The 16,690-nt window shown below is 37.5% G+C and overlaps 1 protein-coding gene across 2 annotated transcripts in view; it reads right to left on the bottom strand.

Annotated features, from left to right (window-relative positions):
* Positions 1-213: 213 nt before the first annotated feature.
* The window catches only part of PMS1 (PMS1 homolog 1, mismatch repair system component), a 48,774-nt gene continuing 32,297 nt past the window's right edge, over positions 214-16,690 (bottom strand). For both annotated transcript variants that reach the window (XM_074595533.1, XM_074595532.1), the window contains exons 10-13: positions 12,608-13,063; positions 11,966-12,096; positions 3,419-3,579; positions 214-643 (exon numbers count right to left, since the gene is read on the bottom strand). In XM_074595533.1, coding sequence (XP_074451634.1) covers positions 452-643; positions 3,419-3,579; positions 11,966-12,096; positions 12,608-13,063 — 940 coding nt within the window. In that variant the 3' untranslated portion in view covers positions 214-451. The remainder of the gene's footprint in view (positions 644-3,418; positions 3,580-11,965; positions 12,097-12,607; positions 13,064-16,690) is intronic.

Raw genomic sequence — 16,690 nt, 5'->3', positions numbered from 1 at the left:
CACCACAAAAGTGTAACTATAACAACTGCACATGGTAACGCCGCATTTAAATACCTACAGCTATCTGGCATTCCTTTGAAAATTAACATCTCATGTCCTCAGTACAATAAACTTTGCCAGGCTCTGTTGAAAGCATCTTCTAACCAGTTCACATATAAAAAATTTTGAAATGCTGATATTTTCTAAATCTGCAGCAATAAGAAAAAGCATCAAACCAGTTCGGAACATTTCTTTAATTTAAAAAAAAAAAAAAAGATAAGTTGTTTCTCTACATAATTTATTTCCAATCTTCAAGTAGCATTTGAATTTAAATAAAAAAAAAAGTCTCTAGGAGGTGAACATATGATAATGAAAAGTCATTATACAAAAGCTTTGCAAAAAACATACTGAAATTACAAAGTAATGATCAAAATTAAGCAAGAGAAATATGATCCCAAACAAAATGTTCCATTTACTGAGTAATTTCCATGGAGCCGTGCTTGTCAACTTCTGGAATATCTGTTAAATGATGAAAAAAAGGACGACCATGAACACAGCCTTTATTTTCCTTTCCAAGCTGTTGCTTCATCCTGTAAATTGTGTTTTGTACATCTTCTTTTGACAAATGTAAGGGCAGCTGCCGAGCTAAACGTACTGCTTCTCCCTGTGGAAAGGAAAAACAAAAACAAAACCCCAATAGTTTTAAAGTACCACTTTTTAACACATTAACCTGGGGCTATCAGAAATCAGGAATTAAGCACTCACTGTTTAAAGGTCACTATTCTCTTTTCTGCTGATAAACATTCCAAATTCCAGAAGCACAAATGTAACTAATCATATCTTACTGGTCATTTCATGACACTTCTACAATGGAGTTACACACAGTCAGTCCCCTGGTCACGTTTGCACTCGTTTTCTTTTAGGGTTGTTTGCAAGATGCGTTGTGTTTCTGACTGTCTGATTTCCTGTTGGCACCATTATCAGCTGAAGATGTTTATCAGTTCACATGGCACACTCTACACCACAAACTTTAGAACTAACATAAATGAAGTCAAGCAGTCAGCTAAACAAAGTTTTAAAAATACTATACTGAAATTTTAGATTAATATTGTATTAACTATTGTCTATTGCATCCAGTTACCTCACAACACGTGAAAGCAGAAGTGACTGATAAACAACTACTGAAGCAGTCATCCTCAAAGAATCAAGCAACTTCAAAAAGAAGTTGTCAGTTTTTTTTCTTTCCTGCTCCAAGATGGGCCTTCCTGCCATTGCCTTCTCTTCTGTACTTCAGTAGTGCTGCCTAGACAGAAATGGACGTGCGATACAATCTCCCTTCACACTGTACCAGACTGAAGCAGTGTTTATGTTTTAATCTGAATATTCTCATTTTGTTTGTCTGGGATTTTCTCCCACTCTTCAAGTGGGAAAAAGAACATTGTGGTCTATTTCTCTACCTGGGAAGGTGGCTGCTTTAACCATTATCCTATTCTTTCTTCAGTATCTACCAAAGACAGCAAAAGCTGCAGACACGCTGCCTGCTCAAACATGAAATTTCTGATAAAAGTTGCAATTCTGAACATGATAGTGAATGGCGTTTCCAGTGTTTAACCCCCCAGAATGGTGAAGAAAATGCAGGGCTTATTTTTCTATTTTTTTTTCATGACAGCAAGCCATATACTTCCTAGTTAATATGTATTTTCCAGCTGTTACTGCTGCACATACATCTTCTAACAGTTTCTCAGACTCAACATTGCTCTTAATAAGCCTTCCTTTGATAATGTCTTGAAATGTACCTTTATGTGCATATGTGTGCGTTTATCTATGTATGTATACAGATACATACATATATAGGTACATAAGTGTGTATATATATGTATATAGATATATACAGGTATCTGCGTATACGTGTGTGTATGTATCTCTCTCTATATATAAACCAACTCCATCACACTCAATCTGACTGATGGGTATTTTGTAAGTAGACGAAATAAAGCTTCCGCCTCCAAACCAAGTTACAAACCATTCCTGTTTCAACACGGAACTCATCCCTTCTTTAAGCTTCTTTCATGAGTGCACAAGAACGGTTCAGTAGTATACACCAACTCGCACCAAAGGCAGCTGTATACTTACCGCCCCAAAAAGACAGGGACAGATTTGTATAACAAATGTTTAAAAGATAAAACACATACCCTCTGTAAATGCCTAGGTTCCATTTTGAAGTAGCCTGATTCAGGAAAGCATGTTAGCGAATGCTTAAACAGGAAGAGACCTGACATGTATTTTGGTAACCTTTTTGAATAGAGATCCTAAGAACCGTGATTAAAGATAGCATTAGTAAAACAGAAATGATAGAAAGTGACAAGACAAGAAGCGATAGAAAACTACTGTTGTTAGTTACTCAGCTTTAACTAGTACCACATATATTAGTTGTCTCTGAAACTTCACGCCCATTATTGTCTCTGGATGGAGGATTTTATCTATTTGCATATCAAATATTAACAAGAGTCATTCCAGTTCCAAATGTCGCGTAATAACTTCTGTAAGAAAACAGATTAAAGATTCTTTTACTCAAGTACTGTCTTTCTGGCAACTAATAATGCTGGCTGCTTGTGAAGAACACATGGTTTGCTCTCTGTCAGCACACTGCAGAACTTAGTCACTACTGCATTGGATAGAGTGGACTCACAAGACTCTTGGTTGTCAGTATGTGCTTCCTTTAACTGCAGAAGTTGTTGATGTTAACTAAATACAAGCATTTGCAGAGGTATATGGGGTACACCGTATGTGAAACTTCATTTTTTACTTCAACATCTCAATTCCAGTGGCAGCTTTTCTGGAAAAAAATTTTTCCCATTTGTCTATCTCTACCCTTTCTTCGAATGAATCATAGGATTTTTTTCTTCTTTAAGTGGAAATGGTGCACTTTCTGATTTTCAGGATGTACATCTTGTTGAGGTTTACATGAGAATTAAGCTTCAGTTAATGCCTACTTTTCATAAACTATTACCTTAATTAATTTTATAACTTCTTCATAGGTTGGTTTATAAAGGAGTTAAATCTTGGTGACCGTTCTGGATTCAACTGCCTTCTGGAATTTGTAAAGCAATTTTATGGCAGTTCGGTATTCTAACATGGAGAAATGCCTTTCTAGTCTGAAAACTGCCTATGTAAAAACATTTTGTGCACATCAGCTTTCAGCATGTATGATATCACATTGGACGACTTGTTTTGGATATGTCCAATGGAAACACTTGGATAAGCGATGCAGAATCCATACACATTAGAGAGGATATAGCATTCTCCTTTTCAAAAGTAACTTCTGTTTAGAATAGCGCTACATTAATTAAAACAGAAAGCTGAAGAAAGATTTTCAAGCTGTTTAAGGATTTATTATAAGCTTAGCTGGCCAATACCTAAAAGCAAACTTCTGTCTCACCTCCAAGTAATTTATCACTTTGAGAGGCCTACATTCATGTACTTCCTTTGCATTTCCATGAACTACTGCATTCAGAATTTCTTTCAAATCAGAAATACCATAATATTGCAGACAATTTGCCATCCCTTCTATTTCCAGGTGACTTTCTGTAGCTGAAGCACCTGAAAATACAAAAACAAAACAGTAGTTTATACACTGCTTTGATTTCTATTCTGGAGCAAGTCAGAGAAAATTAAATAGATGTAAAAATCACCTAGTAAATTAGTCTCACAAAGTCAATAAAATCAGGAAACTTTTTTTGCTCCTCCCTAGGAGTGAAAAGCATCTATTTGTCCAATGTTTCATTATGATGATGTGTGCCTATTCACATCACGTATGCCTCATCTTATTTTAATTCAAATCCTAGCTGGCATTGTTTAAATGCTTGAAACATTTTGCAGCATTCCCAGTCTTGAGCCTACCTTTAATTAAAGCTTCTATGGCTTTAATTAAACATATATGAAATTAAAGTAGAAACTAGCAATAAAATACAATTTAGGTCAAAAAAATTAAAACAGAGTGTTTGCTCTGTTTTTTCTTTATACCTCTGTAGAGTTCAAACGTTATCATAACAAATTCAGCTTCTACTGAAATAAAAAGCAGTTTTTTCTCCTACCGCAGCAGAAGAACAGCTCAAGCCCATGTAACTAAAGGCTCTATGACAGACTTCATACTATCACTCATATGGTACCACTGCTACAACAGGTACCACTCTGAATAGGAATGATGGATAAAACATTTAAACAACCTTCCCAACAAAATATCTAGTCAATCTTTGACGTGTAAGAGATTTCACTTCTTGTTCACGCTACTCGCAAAAAATTTTAATGAAACTGCTACTGTACAGCTAACTTTTCTTCCATTCCCAGTCAGAAGGAAGTTCTCCAGGGGTCAGGCTCACATATCCTCACGTGGTCCTTCAGGGCTCCTCCTCTCATTCACGTTGGGTGCACAGAATTCTCAACCCAAACCACACGGCTACCTTCCCTTTCCCTGCACAAGTCTAAGCAGTGAAGAGCTTCAACAGGGAGGGCATGGAAGAAGACAATTCATAATGAAAATAAACCCACCCTTGTGTAGTGACCCCAGGTAGGATAAATTATAGTCAGCCTGCTTCAGGAATGTTTTTTGCCTTTTTGCAAAGTCAAAAAAGCTGGAGACAAATAGATTGCTACAAGGTGGCTTAAATTAACAAGCTGTTATAAGGGATCATTCATGTTTCTGATTCAAACGATGTGAAATATTTCAGAAGTGCAAGAAAAAATACATGCAATATAAGTCACCACAATGTACTTTCATTAGCTAGTAGAATGAGACTGTTATCCATGACCAGGCACCGTTTATTTTACAGTCATTAAATAAGAGCACAGATGAACAGGAGGACTGTGCAGGTTGAAAATTTTTCTAATATGGTGTGTCACCAAGTAAATAATGCTGTTGGGCCTTTTTAAGCTTCACGGCTTTAAAGGTCGGTTACAAGAGCTGAGATACTTTGACAAGAGTGGGAACTTGATATAGGGAAAAAACTCCCCAGCCCCCCAAAAAGTCACGTAACGTCCTTCCAGCTACATATTGCTTTAAGTTTGAAATTTTATTTCCTTTTTCACCCAGCATTGTCTTCCTTCTCTTTTTCAAGCTGTCTTTCCCTCATCGTGGCCAGCAAAAACAGACATATTTTTTTTATGTACTACTGTAAGCCTGTGATCAGATTCAGCTTAAAGTAAAATGTTAAACTACCTGAAAGTTCGCCAGTTATTAAAGGTGAGATAAGATGATGTACTATGCCAATATTTCCCCATGAGAAAGTCTGCCAGTAAGAGGCAGGAGCATAAGATAAAGTCTGTTTTTAATCTCCTTAAGCTCTTTTCTCTTCCTTTTTATCCTGATTTTGCTTTAATGAAAGACTAGATTTGAGAAACTGTTTCAGACCATCTGATTACACTGCTTTCTCTCCAAAAGGAAAACTTAGTCTATTTGACAACCTTCCAATAATTACCTCTCTATATGCTACTGAAGACAGTACAGAAAATTTTGTTAAGTATCAAGTGTTAAGATTTTCATTTTAAAAACTTGTATTTCCAGTACTTCCTTTTAAAATTTCATGACAATGAGGTTCTGGATTTGCAAAACATTATTTTTTTTTTTTTTTTTCAAATCCACTAAACCAATGATACACGCTTGCTAAGATGACTGCTAATGCTCAATACTCTTCACTTTTACCAACAGCAATTTTACTGTCTGCAATTTTGACAGACAGATTTGACTTCACCATGTTGCTCATTAATCTGAAGTCAAAGGGGGCTTTAAAGAGTCTAACATAAAAACAAACAATACAAATCCTGGCTAAGAGGTTTTCTTCTTTGGTATTTCTGTTTGTGTCATTCTCCTTTTGTGCTTACATTCTTTAGACTGGAAAGTACCCCATTGTATCCTGATTAACACACATTTATCTGCAAGCCTTTGCAGGAATTCTGATATTGGCAACATTTGATGACATAAGCAGACATCTGAGCCTCAGTGTACTTGTAAATTTTTGACAAAATATACATTAAGATTTTTGAGTATTCAAACAGCAGTCTTCAAGCAGTTTCCACAGTAGTTTCTATGAAATGCTTTGGAACTTCCAAGGAAAATATTTCCGTGAACAAATAAACTAGCTTTCAATTGACTAAAAATGTGGATTTCTCATTGCTACAAATTTCCCCTTTCTCTTTCCAAACAAAGCATTCGCAATCATCTTTGGATAATTCCTTCCTGATGGCCAGGAAAAACTCTCCTCTTCCAGCTGCCACCTAGATTAGGTGACACTATAAGACTATCCATCTTCCAGTCTATGGTCAAAATCAAAGTGAAATTAAGTAGCAGCATGATTTTCCACTGGTCGGTTACAAGAGCTGAGGCAGCTTGTATTACCAGGGAAGATGGGTTATTTACCTATTACTGCTCTTCGAGGCCTTGTAAGCACATTCTTTGGATATATATATGTTGGGTACACATATTCTATCAGGCAGACAATTCCACCCTAACAGTTTGCCTTGGACCTCGGCCCAAGGCCCACCATTGTTACAAAAACAGGTAAGACATGTTCCTTGCTCTCGGTTCCTTTCCATCCAAGAATTCACATCTCTCTTGGAGTTTCACGGCGGGAAACACACAGATGTGCTGTGAAGGTATATAACAAACACATCTTAAGAAGAAGTGGATGGAAAGCAATCCATCCATCTTTTTTGAAACGCTCCTCTGTATGCAGGGGTCATTGCAAGCTATACCCAGCAAAAAAATGCCTGGCAGATCCCAGAATACTGAGTTAAGTAAAAGCAAACAGTCTGCTCTCCCAAAGGTAGCATCACTTAAACCTCAGTAAGGCCAGGACATGAGGGGGCGGGAGGGCAGTGGAAGACGGACTGGAGCTCAGCGTCACAGCTTTGCAAATCACAACAACTGGCACGTTCCACAAAGAAACCATTGATTTTGCCTAACTGACATACTTACAGCAAGAAGCTTTTTCTGAGCTATTTCACAATTTGTTTTTCACTGTCAGCTATCCAGAGAAAATCTAGTTGAAAACTCCTTAGACTGCTGAGAAGTCAATACAAAGAGAAACAAGGAGACATTAAAAAAGATCTTAGTCTACCAAAACAAGAAGATAGGGCATGTTCAAGACCTAGGATACTTGCAACAACTTTGGCTGCAATTATACAGAGTCTTTGAACAGTAAATTACATTCCTGTCTTATGATAAGAGAGCATATTAGCAACAAGAGAGCAACAGGACTTTCCCTCAAATGAAAAAATAGGCAAGTAAGGCCTGAAACTCTTGCAGTCTTGTGAAAATAACTATCCAAAGGCTGCATTTGTGAAAAACTAAAACATTCCCAGAAGTTCAGTTTTCCCACCAAAATGACAGAACAAGAATGAAACTCCATGTGGAACTGAGTCCTTGTTAGGAAGAAAAGGCCTAATAAGACCTTTCAAAAACCGACTAGGAAGAGTCCAAGAAAAACTTCTCAGAAATATAAGGCTGACATAATTGAAAATGTAACCACCTAAGCAAACAAGTCTAATAAATAGTTGATAGCTTTCTATTATTAAGAAAAATCAAAAGACCATTTGTGATTGAAAAAATCCAGCCCAATTCTAACTCCAAGAACAGTTCAACATCCCAACTCTAACATGGCAGAAGGTGCCCATGTGCAGTGGCAGAAGATCTGGTAATAAGGGCATGGTTCTGGGCTTCCAAACACTAGGCACAAAATCCTGAAATTAAAACTGCCTTGACCACTGATCAACTAACGGCATTGGCAATGCTCAAGCTGAGGTCAAGTACATCAGTCTTGCTGTCCGTGGGATCAGAAATACACCAGAATCAACAGAACGGGCTCCTCAATCAGAAAGAGAAGTGCCTGCAACTAAGCAAGTGGACCACAAGAGGGAGGAGAACGAGAAGGGGAACAAAATGGCATTACTATACAGATGTTGTTTAGCACCTGCCCAGACAAAGAGAACAGAAGACATGAGTTAGGACAGATATCATAATTTCCAACTGAATACTGGGAAGACAGCCTGGTATTCCAGAAACAGGCGAATTTCTGTCTGCTTGTGCATCTGGTGTCACATGGTGCCACGGGGTTCAGAGCGAGCCATGTCTGTGCTATGCCTTTGAGAAAGGCTACTGGAGGTTATTGGAGTAACTAAAGTTCAAAACCACCCTACTAGCTAAAAGGTCTTGGCCATTAAAGAGTATAGTTGTATTTCTGCAAATTCCAAGCACTGTGAGGGAATAAGATTCAATTTCTGAGTATTAATCCCAAGACCTGCCAAATTTCGTGCAAGACAAATGAATTATTTTTTATCCTGTAAGAGAAGTTGTCCCTTACAGACAAGTCATCCAAATAAGGAAAAACTAATACTATGTAGGGTGTGGTCTTTGTTAAATAAGAAAGTGTCAGAATCAAAATCTTTATATGAAGTTCCTCAACGCCGTAAGTTGCCAAAAGGCAGGAATTTAAACTGCGAGAAGCATCTTTAACAAAGACCAGTTGAGATGCAAGCCCAATGCAACAAGGGAACTACCAAAGTCACCTTCCAAATTAAGGCAGCTGTTCAGATTTTCTTGTTATTTAATAACCAGTCCTGTAAAACACCCCTCACACCAAGAGGAAATAAGGAAAGAATTTATGGTCTTATATTCAAGCCATTACGCTCACCTAGGAAACAGTCCTAGCGAGGTGCTCAATATCAAAGCAAGAGGTCTTGCGTTCCAAATTACTGAGTATTATGAATAGACTTAATATATGATAATGGACAGCACTTCTGCTTTGGCAGCAGGGTCCTTCTCCTTTGGCTGAATATGTGTGGAGATTTAAACAAATAATCAATGCAACCTACTAGACTGACAGTCCTCTTCAAGAGATCACCATGGGTCAAGGAAAGCCTCTTCTTCTGCTAAAACTGCCAAACATTGAATTGGAGCAGCTAAGTTTCCTTTCTTCTTGTTATGGAAGGTATCTTAGAGCTACTGATGGCATCACAGACTTATCCACACGGATCAAGAGAAAGGCTTGTTATTTTGCAAGAAGAAATCACCAGAAATAACACTTTCACATTCGAATTCAAAGCTAAAAATGTGGAACCTTTGCTTGTGACATAAAAAAGGATGTCTCTGTCAGAAAAAGGAAATTTTGTACCACAGAAAATAAAACTCCTAACCCAGGATGAAAAAGGAAGCCATGCCCTAGTGGCTATTAATAAGAAAATGACCAGCAGTGAGAACGGGACATCTAGTATGACCACGTCAAGGTTGGAATCCCAAAGGAAAGTACAGACCTTCAAATATACTACAGAGGACCTTGACAGTAAGGAAGAGTTGATAGTTTGGTTGAGAAACAACAAATACTAGGACTGATCCAATTCACCCCAAAAGTTGGAAAAAAAGGAGTTATAAAGGTAGGTGCACAGCGAATAGGGTTCAGGTGTGCTCCTATGGATGCTGCTAAGGTGAAACTAAGGGTTAAGTGCACGTTTGCATTCTGGACACCTCTCTCTACAGCAAGCTATGACTTTATCATTCACCATGCAAAGCAGCAACTCCGGTCACAAAAAACTAACAATATATCCTGAAGGAATAAAACTTTTCTGAGGCAACTTATAGTTCAACATCTGAATGCCTCCCTTTCAGGCTGCGTCTGAGTTTCAAGAAACCACAAAAATAGACACTGAATTCAGACAGCAAACAAACAAACAAAAAAATGCTTCTATAAGGATAGTGAAGAATGTTTTACAAGATGAACTTATTCTCTCAAAGTTGAGAAATCCTATAGAATACTCAGGTATAAGTGGGACAAATCACTCCTGGCCTGCAGGTCACTTTCTGTAAAGATTATACAACAAGAATCTACAAATTAAAGAATCGCAAACTGCATAGTGAAATTCCCAGAGAAGGGCACATAAGGAGTGTTAATAACAAATATCCGTGTTTCTAAAAATCATCTTTAATAAGTATTTGTAGAAGACAGTAGCATATTTGTAGAAGACAGTAGCATATTTCAGGGATGAGTTTAAGAAAAAAAGAAAAAGGAGGGACTGATGAAGTATTAAGTAAAAATCCTTGGGTCAGCTGGAAAAAAGGCCGCAAGAAATTCCATTTGTTTGCTGGTATTTCTACCTTCATCTGCAATGGTATGTTCTTCTAATAACAGAGGCTGTAACTGCAATAATGTCATCAGCAGAAGCTTATAAACATGACTGACAAGCCTCAGATGTTATTAACGTTTCATTGAAGTAGTTAAAAATCTAAGACTGGGACAAAGAACTGAATTACATTCCCATTCTTCATACGGACGAGCCGTATGGTACTGATCAAGTCCGCGACCACGGTGCATCGACCTGTATAGTGCATATAAAGCACTTTTACCTTCCCTAACTGTAAACCAAATGAGAACAGTTTCCTCACAAGATTTCGTTTCCTTAATTTCATGTACTTGGTAACACAAGTTTGGAAGACGGTTACTACTTCCTGGTTACTGTGTCAAAGCCCTTGCTGTTATATTGTACAATTCTGCTCTTAAACTAATCAAGCTATCCTAAAACTAGTTTCCCATTTCCAGCACCACAAGGCCGGCCAATCACGCTGTTGCCTAGAAACTGTCTTCAAATTTTCACATGCAATTTATTCACATCCAGTTTACATTAACTAGATTTTGAGCAAACTTAAGGTATCAGGAGGTGGAAAAAAAGAAAAAAAAAGAGTATGCAAGCAAAAGGCAAAGCAACAATCCCTTTCTCCCATATTTGTCTAGAGGCATATCATAGACCTCCTCAGCTTCTGATTTGCTGGACTGAATAAATCTTTTAAGAGCTGCCTCTGACAACATGCACTTTATTCCACTAGTCATACAATCTACGATTATCACTACGAACACCTCTCCTACAAAGTTTTTGCTATTTATCTAGGAATTTAGCCAGTCAGAAAGAAGTTTCCTTGGATTTGCTGTGCATGATTCAGTAAAGAAAACTAAGCTTAGGCTCTGTTCTTCCCAAAAGCCAGCCTCTAAGTGAAGGAGTTGCTCTACATCCCTTTTTTTGTACCTACCCTTAAAAGATCCCATATGTTACAGCAGATCTGTCATCACTGTACATATGTGGGGATCTGTAACACATGAAGCTATAGCATTTCTAACAGCTCTTATAGTGAATCCTTTCTCTGAGCTGTCAGCTAGGTACTACCCCCAAAGACGTCTGCTTTTCTCGGAATTTTGCTGGAGAAGTCCTGGTCTGAAGAACTGACCCTTGGTGGGTTGCCCCTGGGTTTCCAACAGCATCCCTATAAATCATTCTTCAGAAAAATATATAAACATTTGATCTCTCTTGCTAAGGTAAAAGGATCTTATGTGAAACAGATTTATTCTGTGATCAACATAGAGGCATTTAAAAATAGGCTGTCTCAAAAAAAAGTTCAGATCGAACTCTATGAAAAGGTATGTTGATGATCCTGTCACCCTTTCTTTATTGGCCCCTTTGGGCTCTGTGTTGCAACCCTGATATAAAAGTGAGTCAATAACCAGATCCACCTCCTCACTGGACCTCCTCAACTGCTCAACAGCAGAGGACTAGTCAGCTAAAGCGTGTACTCGTATAATCTTCATCTTAGAAGAAACTGCCAAGACTGAGGAAGTCTTATCAGTTTAATATAAGCTCTGTCAGAATGCCAATGAAGGATATCAACACCCAGCATTTTGAGAAAGACGAAAAAAATAAGTCAGGATAATGTGGATTTCAGAGCATTCTTTGAAATACTATTGAAGTATTCTGTTCAGCTATCAGTTTCTATTACTCGGTGTTTATGTAGGAGATTACATTCTTTGCCAAGGAATAAAATCTCAACATTAAGCAAAGCAGGATGTCAGTACTTTAAATGATAAAGTGATGTAGAATAACATGATCTACATTAACAATCATTTAAATCATTAAATCAGGAGAATATGACTAAAAGATTTTAAAACCATCATACCTTCTATCACTTTTATCTGGAATCCATTTGCTACAAGCCTTGGATCTGACAAATACCCTGATCCATTGAAACTTTGGTAATCCTTCTGCATTTTATAAAGAGCAGCCATATATTGAGATCCACCAAGAAGACTGGAAAAAAAATATCCCCAAAGAGTTAAAAGCCAAAATCCTTAATTTGAAAATTAAAACTTTGAGAAAAATACTGACAAAAGTAGTTAAGTGATTAAAAGTGATCAAGATTTTTAAAGGTACTCTGAAAAAGTGATTGGTTTAAAGAAACAAAATAGCAGCTATTCACATATCTTAAAGAGTGATCAAGTTTAGGCATATAATAACAATTACATAATCCATGGGGGAAGTTAGGTAAAGTTGTGAAAATGTGGAACACAATTTTCTTTTGGGGGAGGAAATTTGTCTTCACTGCATTACCGATGAAAATGGTCAAAATTCATACTTATTTCAACTGGAGTACGGCCAGGCCTGCTCATTACTAGAAGGTAACAAAAATCTGTTCTTACAGATAAATGAATGTGCAAATAATCACATAATTAGCAAACAGGGCCTTACCAGAGTTTTCTGTAAATAGTTATCAAACAATACTTGAAATAATATACAATTTTTTTTCTCAATTGTACTATACCTGTCCATTAACACAATTGGCTTGTCCAGTTTCTCTACTGGAAGCTTATGATTCATCAGTAACCTTTTATGTAGCAGGGCTTCTTCCAATCTATATGGATTCAGCAACATTAACTTTTTTTCAGTAGCAAATATCCAGACATCAGGAAAACTCTGACGACGGATCAGGAAAAGCTTCTGTTCATCTGAATTATTTTTCTCATGTCTCTGAAGCTGACATCTACAGGAACTCAGAGAAAAAGGCACTGTCACAATTTTCGTAGGCTGTTCAGGTTTCCGCTTCTTTTCAGTTTGAGCATGAAATATCTTGTCAAGCTTCTGCTGGTCGGATGGCGAAATCTTCAGCTTGGGTTTCTGTTTTTCTGCCTCCTTTGTTGGTCGGTGCACTGTCTGCCCCGTAGCTTTCTTGACCTCTCTGTTGTACCGTTCCAGGTCTTTAGCAGCTTTTATTTCATAACTTAAAAGAAAACAAACCAGTAGCATAATCAGATAAAAAACCAAACCAAACCCCAACTCCTAACATTCTAAAACAAAAGGCAAGGTAACCACTCCAACAGACAAGAATGACTCCTATGGTTCATTCAAGTATCCAAATCACTATGCTTTCCACAACGATGCAGGTGGAAGGTGATCAGGGACTGTGCCCCTATTACATTATTCTGTAAAGATGATAAGTTGGAAATTTTCCTTTATCATGACAACCAGCAAAACCTGAATGACTGAAGGGGGCGGAGTAGAGCTCATGCAGAGTTACAGCAGGTTGCTTTTGACCTCAGTCCCAAAGACTATGTTTAACCCTAATTCACAAGCAGGTATCTAGTTTTGGAAGGAGTTTTGTCCCAGGCATATCCAGTCCAATTCACAGAGTCATTTAAGCTTCTAGAGCTCTACAGACTGCAAGGGGAGTCCACATGGTTAGGTAAGAGCTTGGAGCCTAAATAACTTTATATTAAATAAAGCCTGAGGCTTATACAGAAGTACTTTTTACTTCAAATGGCCTAAAATTAACCACAAATAAAAAGCATGAGAATACAGCATAGGTAAGATTATTACAAAATTCTCTAACTTACAGATTTTTTTAAGAAGTACTTAATAACGAGCTACTCCTAGATGCTGTCTAAATAGTTAAAACACTACTACATACTTAAGCTCTGCAACCTGAATCGATTCTTAATGAGTTTGCAAATGTCAGGAAGATAGCTAAACTTGTATAGATGCCAGGTTTATGCTTGCCTACTACATACGAATCTTACTTTTTTGAAGGAGAAAGGAGGGATTTGCTGAATTCCCTCTTTTTGCCATTATTTGATATTCTGAATTCTAGCAGGTAATTCAAGGCAGTCCGATTTTCAATTAAAAAAAAGTAGTACTATCATATGTAAGTACTGGAAAGAAGTATTTTAGCTCGTCATATTTATTTATTGCTACTTGCTGGAACAGTTTGATTCAATTATGTGTATGCATGCTGGAAAATTAAGGTCAACAAAAGGGTCAACATTTGCAATTAATTATGATGTGCTAGCATTCACATATGGTACCAATATTTAGTTAACTAAAAAAGTCAGCTTAAGTAGTTTCTTGCAATAAATCATGTCGTAGAAAATATGGAGTAAACGTTAAGATAGAAAACATCTGCTCCTTTTAAAATGAATGGATGAAATCACTTGACCAGAAATTTTTTTATCCCAAATACATTTATAGCTTTGACCAGATCAATAAATACTTTGTTCTGAATAGACTCAATTGTAATGCAGGAGAATATTTAACTATAAGAGAAATGAGCTTTCAGTGATACACTGATAATCCAAAAGAAAAGCACTTCCAAAGAAAGTCCAACTTGCCTGTCACTATAGGCTACCAGAAAAATTCTAGCCTTACAAGCTTTGATTGTGAGGGTTTTGCAAATTCCTATGTATCACTATCAGTGAGTTCACAATCAAAGAAAACAACAGGTTTACAAACTACGAGGCAACATCTTTGCCTTTCCAAAAATCCTTCCACAAAGGCAAGTATAATCACCAAGCGCTACAAGAAGAGTTTCTTCTCTGCTTTGTGAATTCAGCATCCTTTCCTCAAACTACAAAACCCAAAGCCAAGGAAATTTGCAAAAATGTAAGAAGGGAAGTGGAACACTAGAATGAAGTGTAATTTCAAAGGCAGCTTTGGTTTAACTAGAAAAATGGATATCACCACTTACCACTTTCCCTTGCTTCTTAAACCCAAATGAAATATTTAGCATATAACAAAAACCTTTTAATATAAGGTCTCTCAGACCTTGTAATACAAACAAGACTATCTGAATTTGACTATTTGGAGTAAACTCTGACTGGAGATCTCCACTTGTGTAGATTCATACGTGTTCAGAATAGAGAGGCATCCCATTCTGAACATAATATCTCTCAGCATCAGCCTCTTCACATAATGAAACCAAATCAACTGGAACTATCACCATGAGTAAGTATTACATTCTACTTCTGTGTTTCCTTCCTTTGTGAAGAGGATAATAAAAACAGCTTTTAATTGCCTGTATAAGCATTTCACAGTCGTCTTCTGAAATGCATAGGTTTCAGGTACTAGCACTGTTTCCCAAGGGTGGAGAATATGGACCTACTGTCATGACTGAACAGATGCTGGGGGCAAGCAACAGATACCAATTATTAATACCATTATTCATGATTAATATCTAGCAGCAGATGAATGGCACTGGATACAATGGATGGCCAATGACCACATGGTACCACCAAAGTACCCCCATCCAAAGGAAAGAGAACACGTTAACTAAAAAATTAAAATACAGTAAAAAAGAATTTTTATGGAATTGCTAAGCAAGCGTATTTGCCCCAGTGTAAAAGAGTTGCAAATAATGCATATACACACATACAAGCCATGAGATGCATGGAAAGTTCATCAGACAATAAAAAGCTATCACACATGAGCTAGTTATGACGAGCCACTAATCACTGTCTATGTGCACACTCTTACCTGTCAACAGACAGCAGCAAAGGCCATGCTACCTGAAATGATGTTTCTCCCACAGTACAAATATACTCATGAAGAATTACTGTAGAGCACTGACAAGGTAATTTGTTAGCCCCAAGATAACGTGTGTGTGGCTCTGAACCTTTCCTATGCCTTCAGGATAACTTCTGCTGCCATTCTCAGGGAACTTGGAGGGATTTCTCCCACTACTACCTAAGCCTGATACAGAGAAATATTAAGACCAGAAACACACGCAAGCTGTATTAAGTAAGAGCAGCGTGAGCGCAAGAAATTAAATCCTGGCTTTGTAAGGCAGGGGGATATATGATGCTGCCAACATGGACACGCATGGAAGCTTTCCTTTTCTATTATAACCTAAAGACCATAACATTTTACATTCCGGTTGAGTAATAAATGCTGACTTGTTTTGAAAAGGCTATCCTATGTCACTGTAAGACATCTGTTGGTTGTACTAGTCCCAAAAAGGATTTAGACTCATTTAGACCTGCTGGAGAGGCAACAGAGAGGAAAAAAGAGATGCTGAAGCCAAGCACACCCATTGTAGCATAAATGCATGACTATCACAGAAGGAAGGAGGACTAGAGCCCAGGAAAAGTGGTGTCTTGCCAGAAAGGTTGCATGAAGTTGGAGGTATAGCGTGCTCGGTAGAACTGAGGCAGTTTGGCTGCCCTGTTGTATATACATTTGTTGTTACCTCTAGGTGGCCCAATTTATCCAGAGTATCTGGTAGGCAAGACTTAACGTTCTCTGCCAGACATACAACAGTTCTTCTGGATTGTTGCCTTGGAGGATATGACTGCATATCTCTTCCTATTTGTTATTTTCTGAGGCAAATTAAGAAGATTAAACGCGGAAAAGAAGTACATCAAAGCTGAAACGTATGGATACAACTAGTGGTAAATTCTTCATTCACTTCAACATCCACTGGACCATACTTCATTCATTCTTACATATAAGGAAAACTTCATTACCAGAGAGGTTTCCTTCCTGAACCAATACAAAGCTAATCTGTAGGCACGCTCTTAAACATAACAGTTGTACCAGGAAAGCAACCATGAAATCTCAAAAGCTAAAGCAGAGCAAA

The sequence above is a fragment of the Larus michahellis genome, chromosome 7, assembly GCF_964199755.1.
Source record: "Larus michahellis chromosome 7, bLarMic1.1, whole genome shotgun sequence".
Classification (NCBI taxonomy): domain Eukaryota; kingdom Metazoa; phylum Chordata; class Aves; order Charadriiformes; family Laridae; genus Larus; species Larus michahellis.
This window is presented reverse-complemented; position numbering and strand designations above follow the sequence as displayed.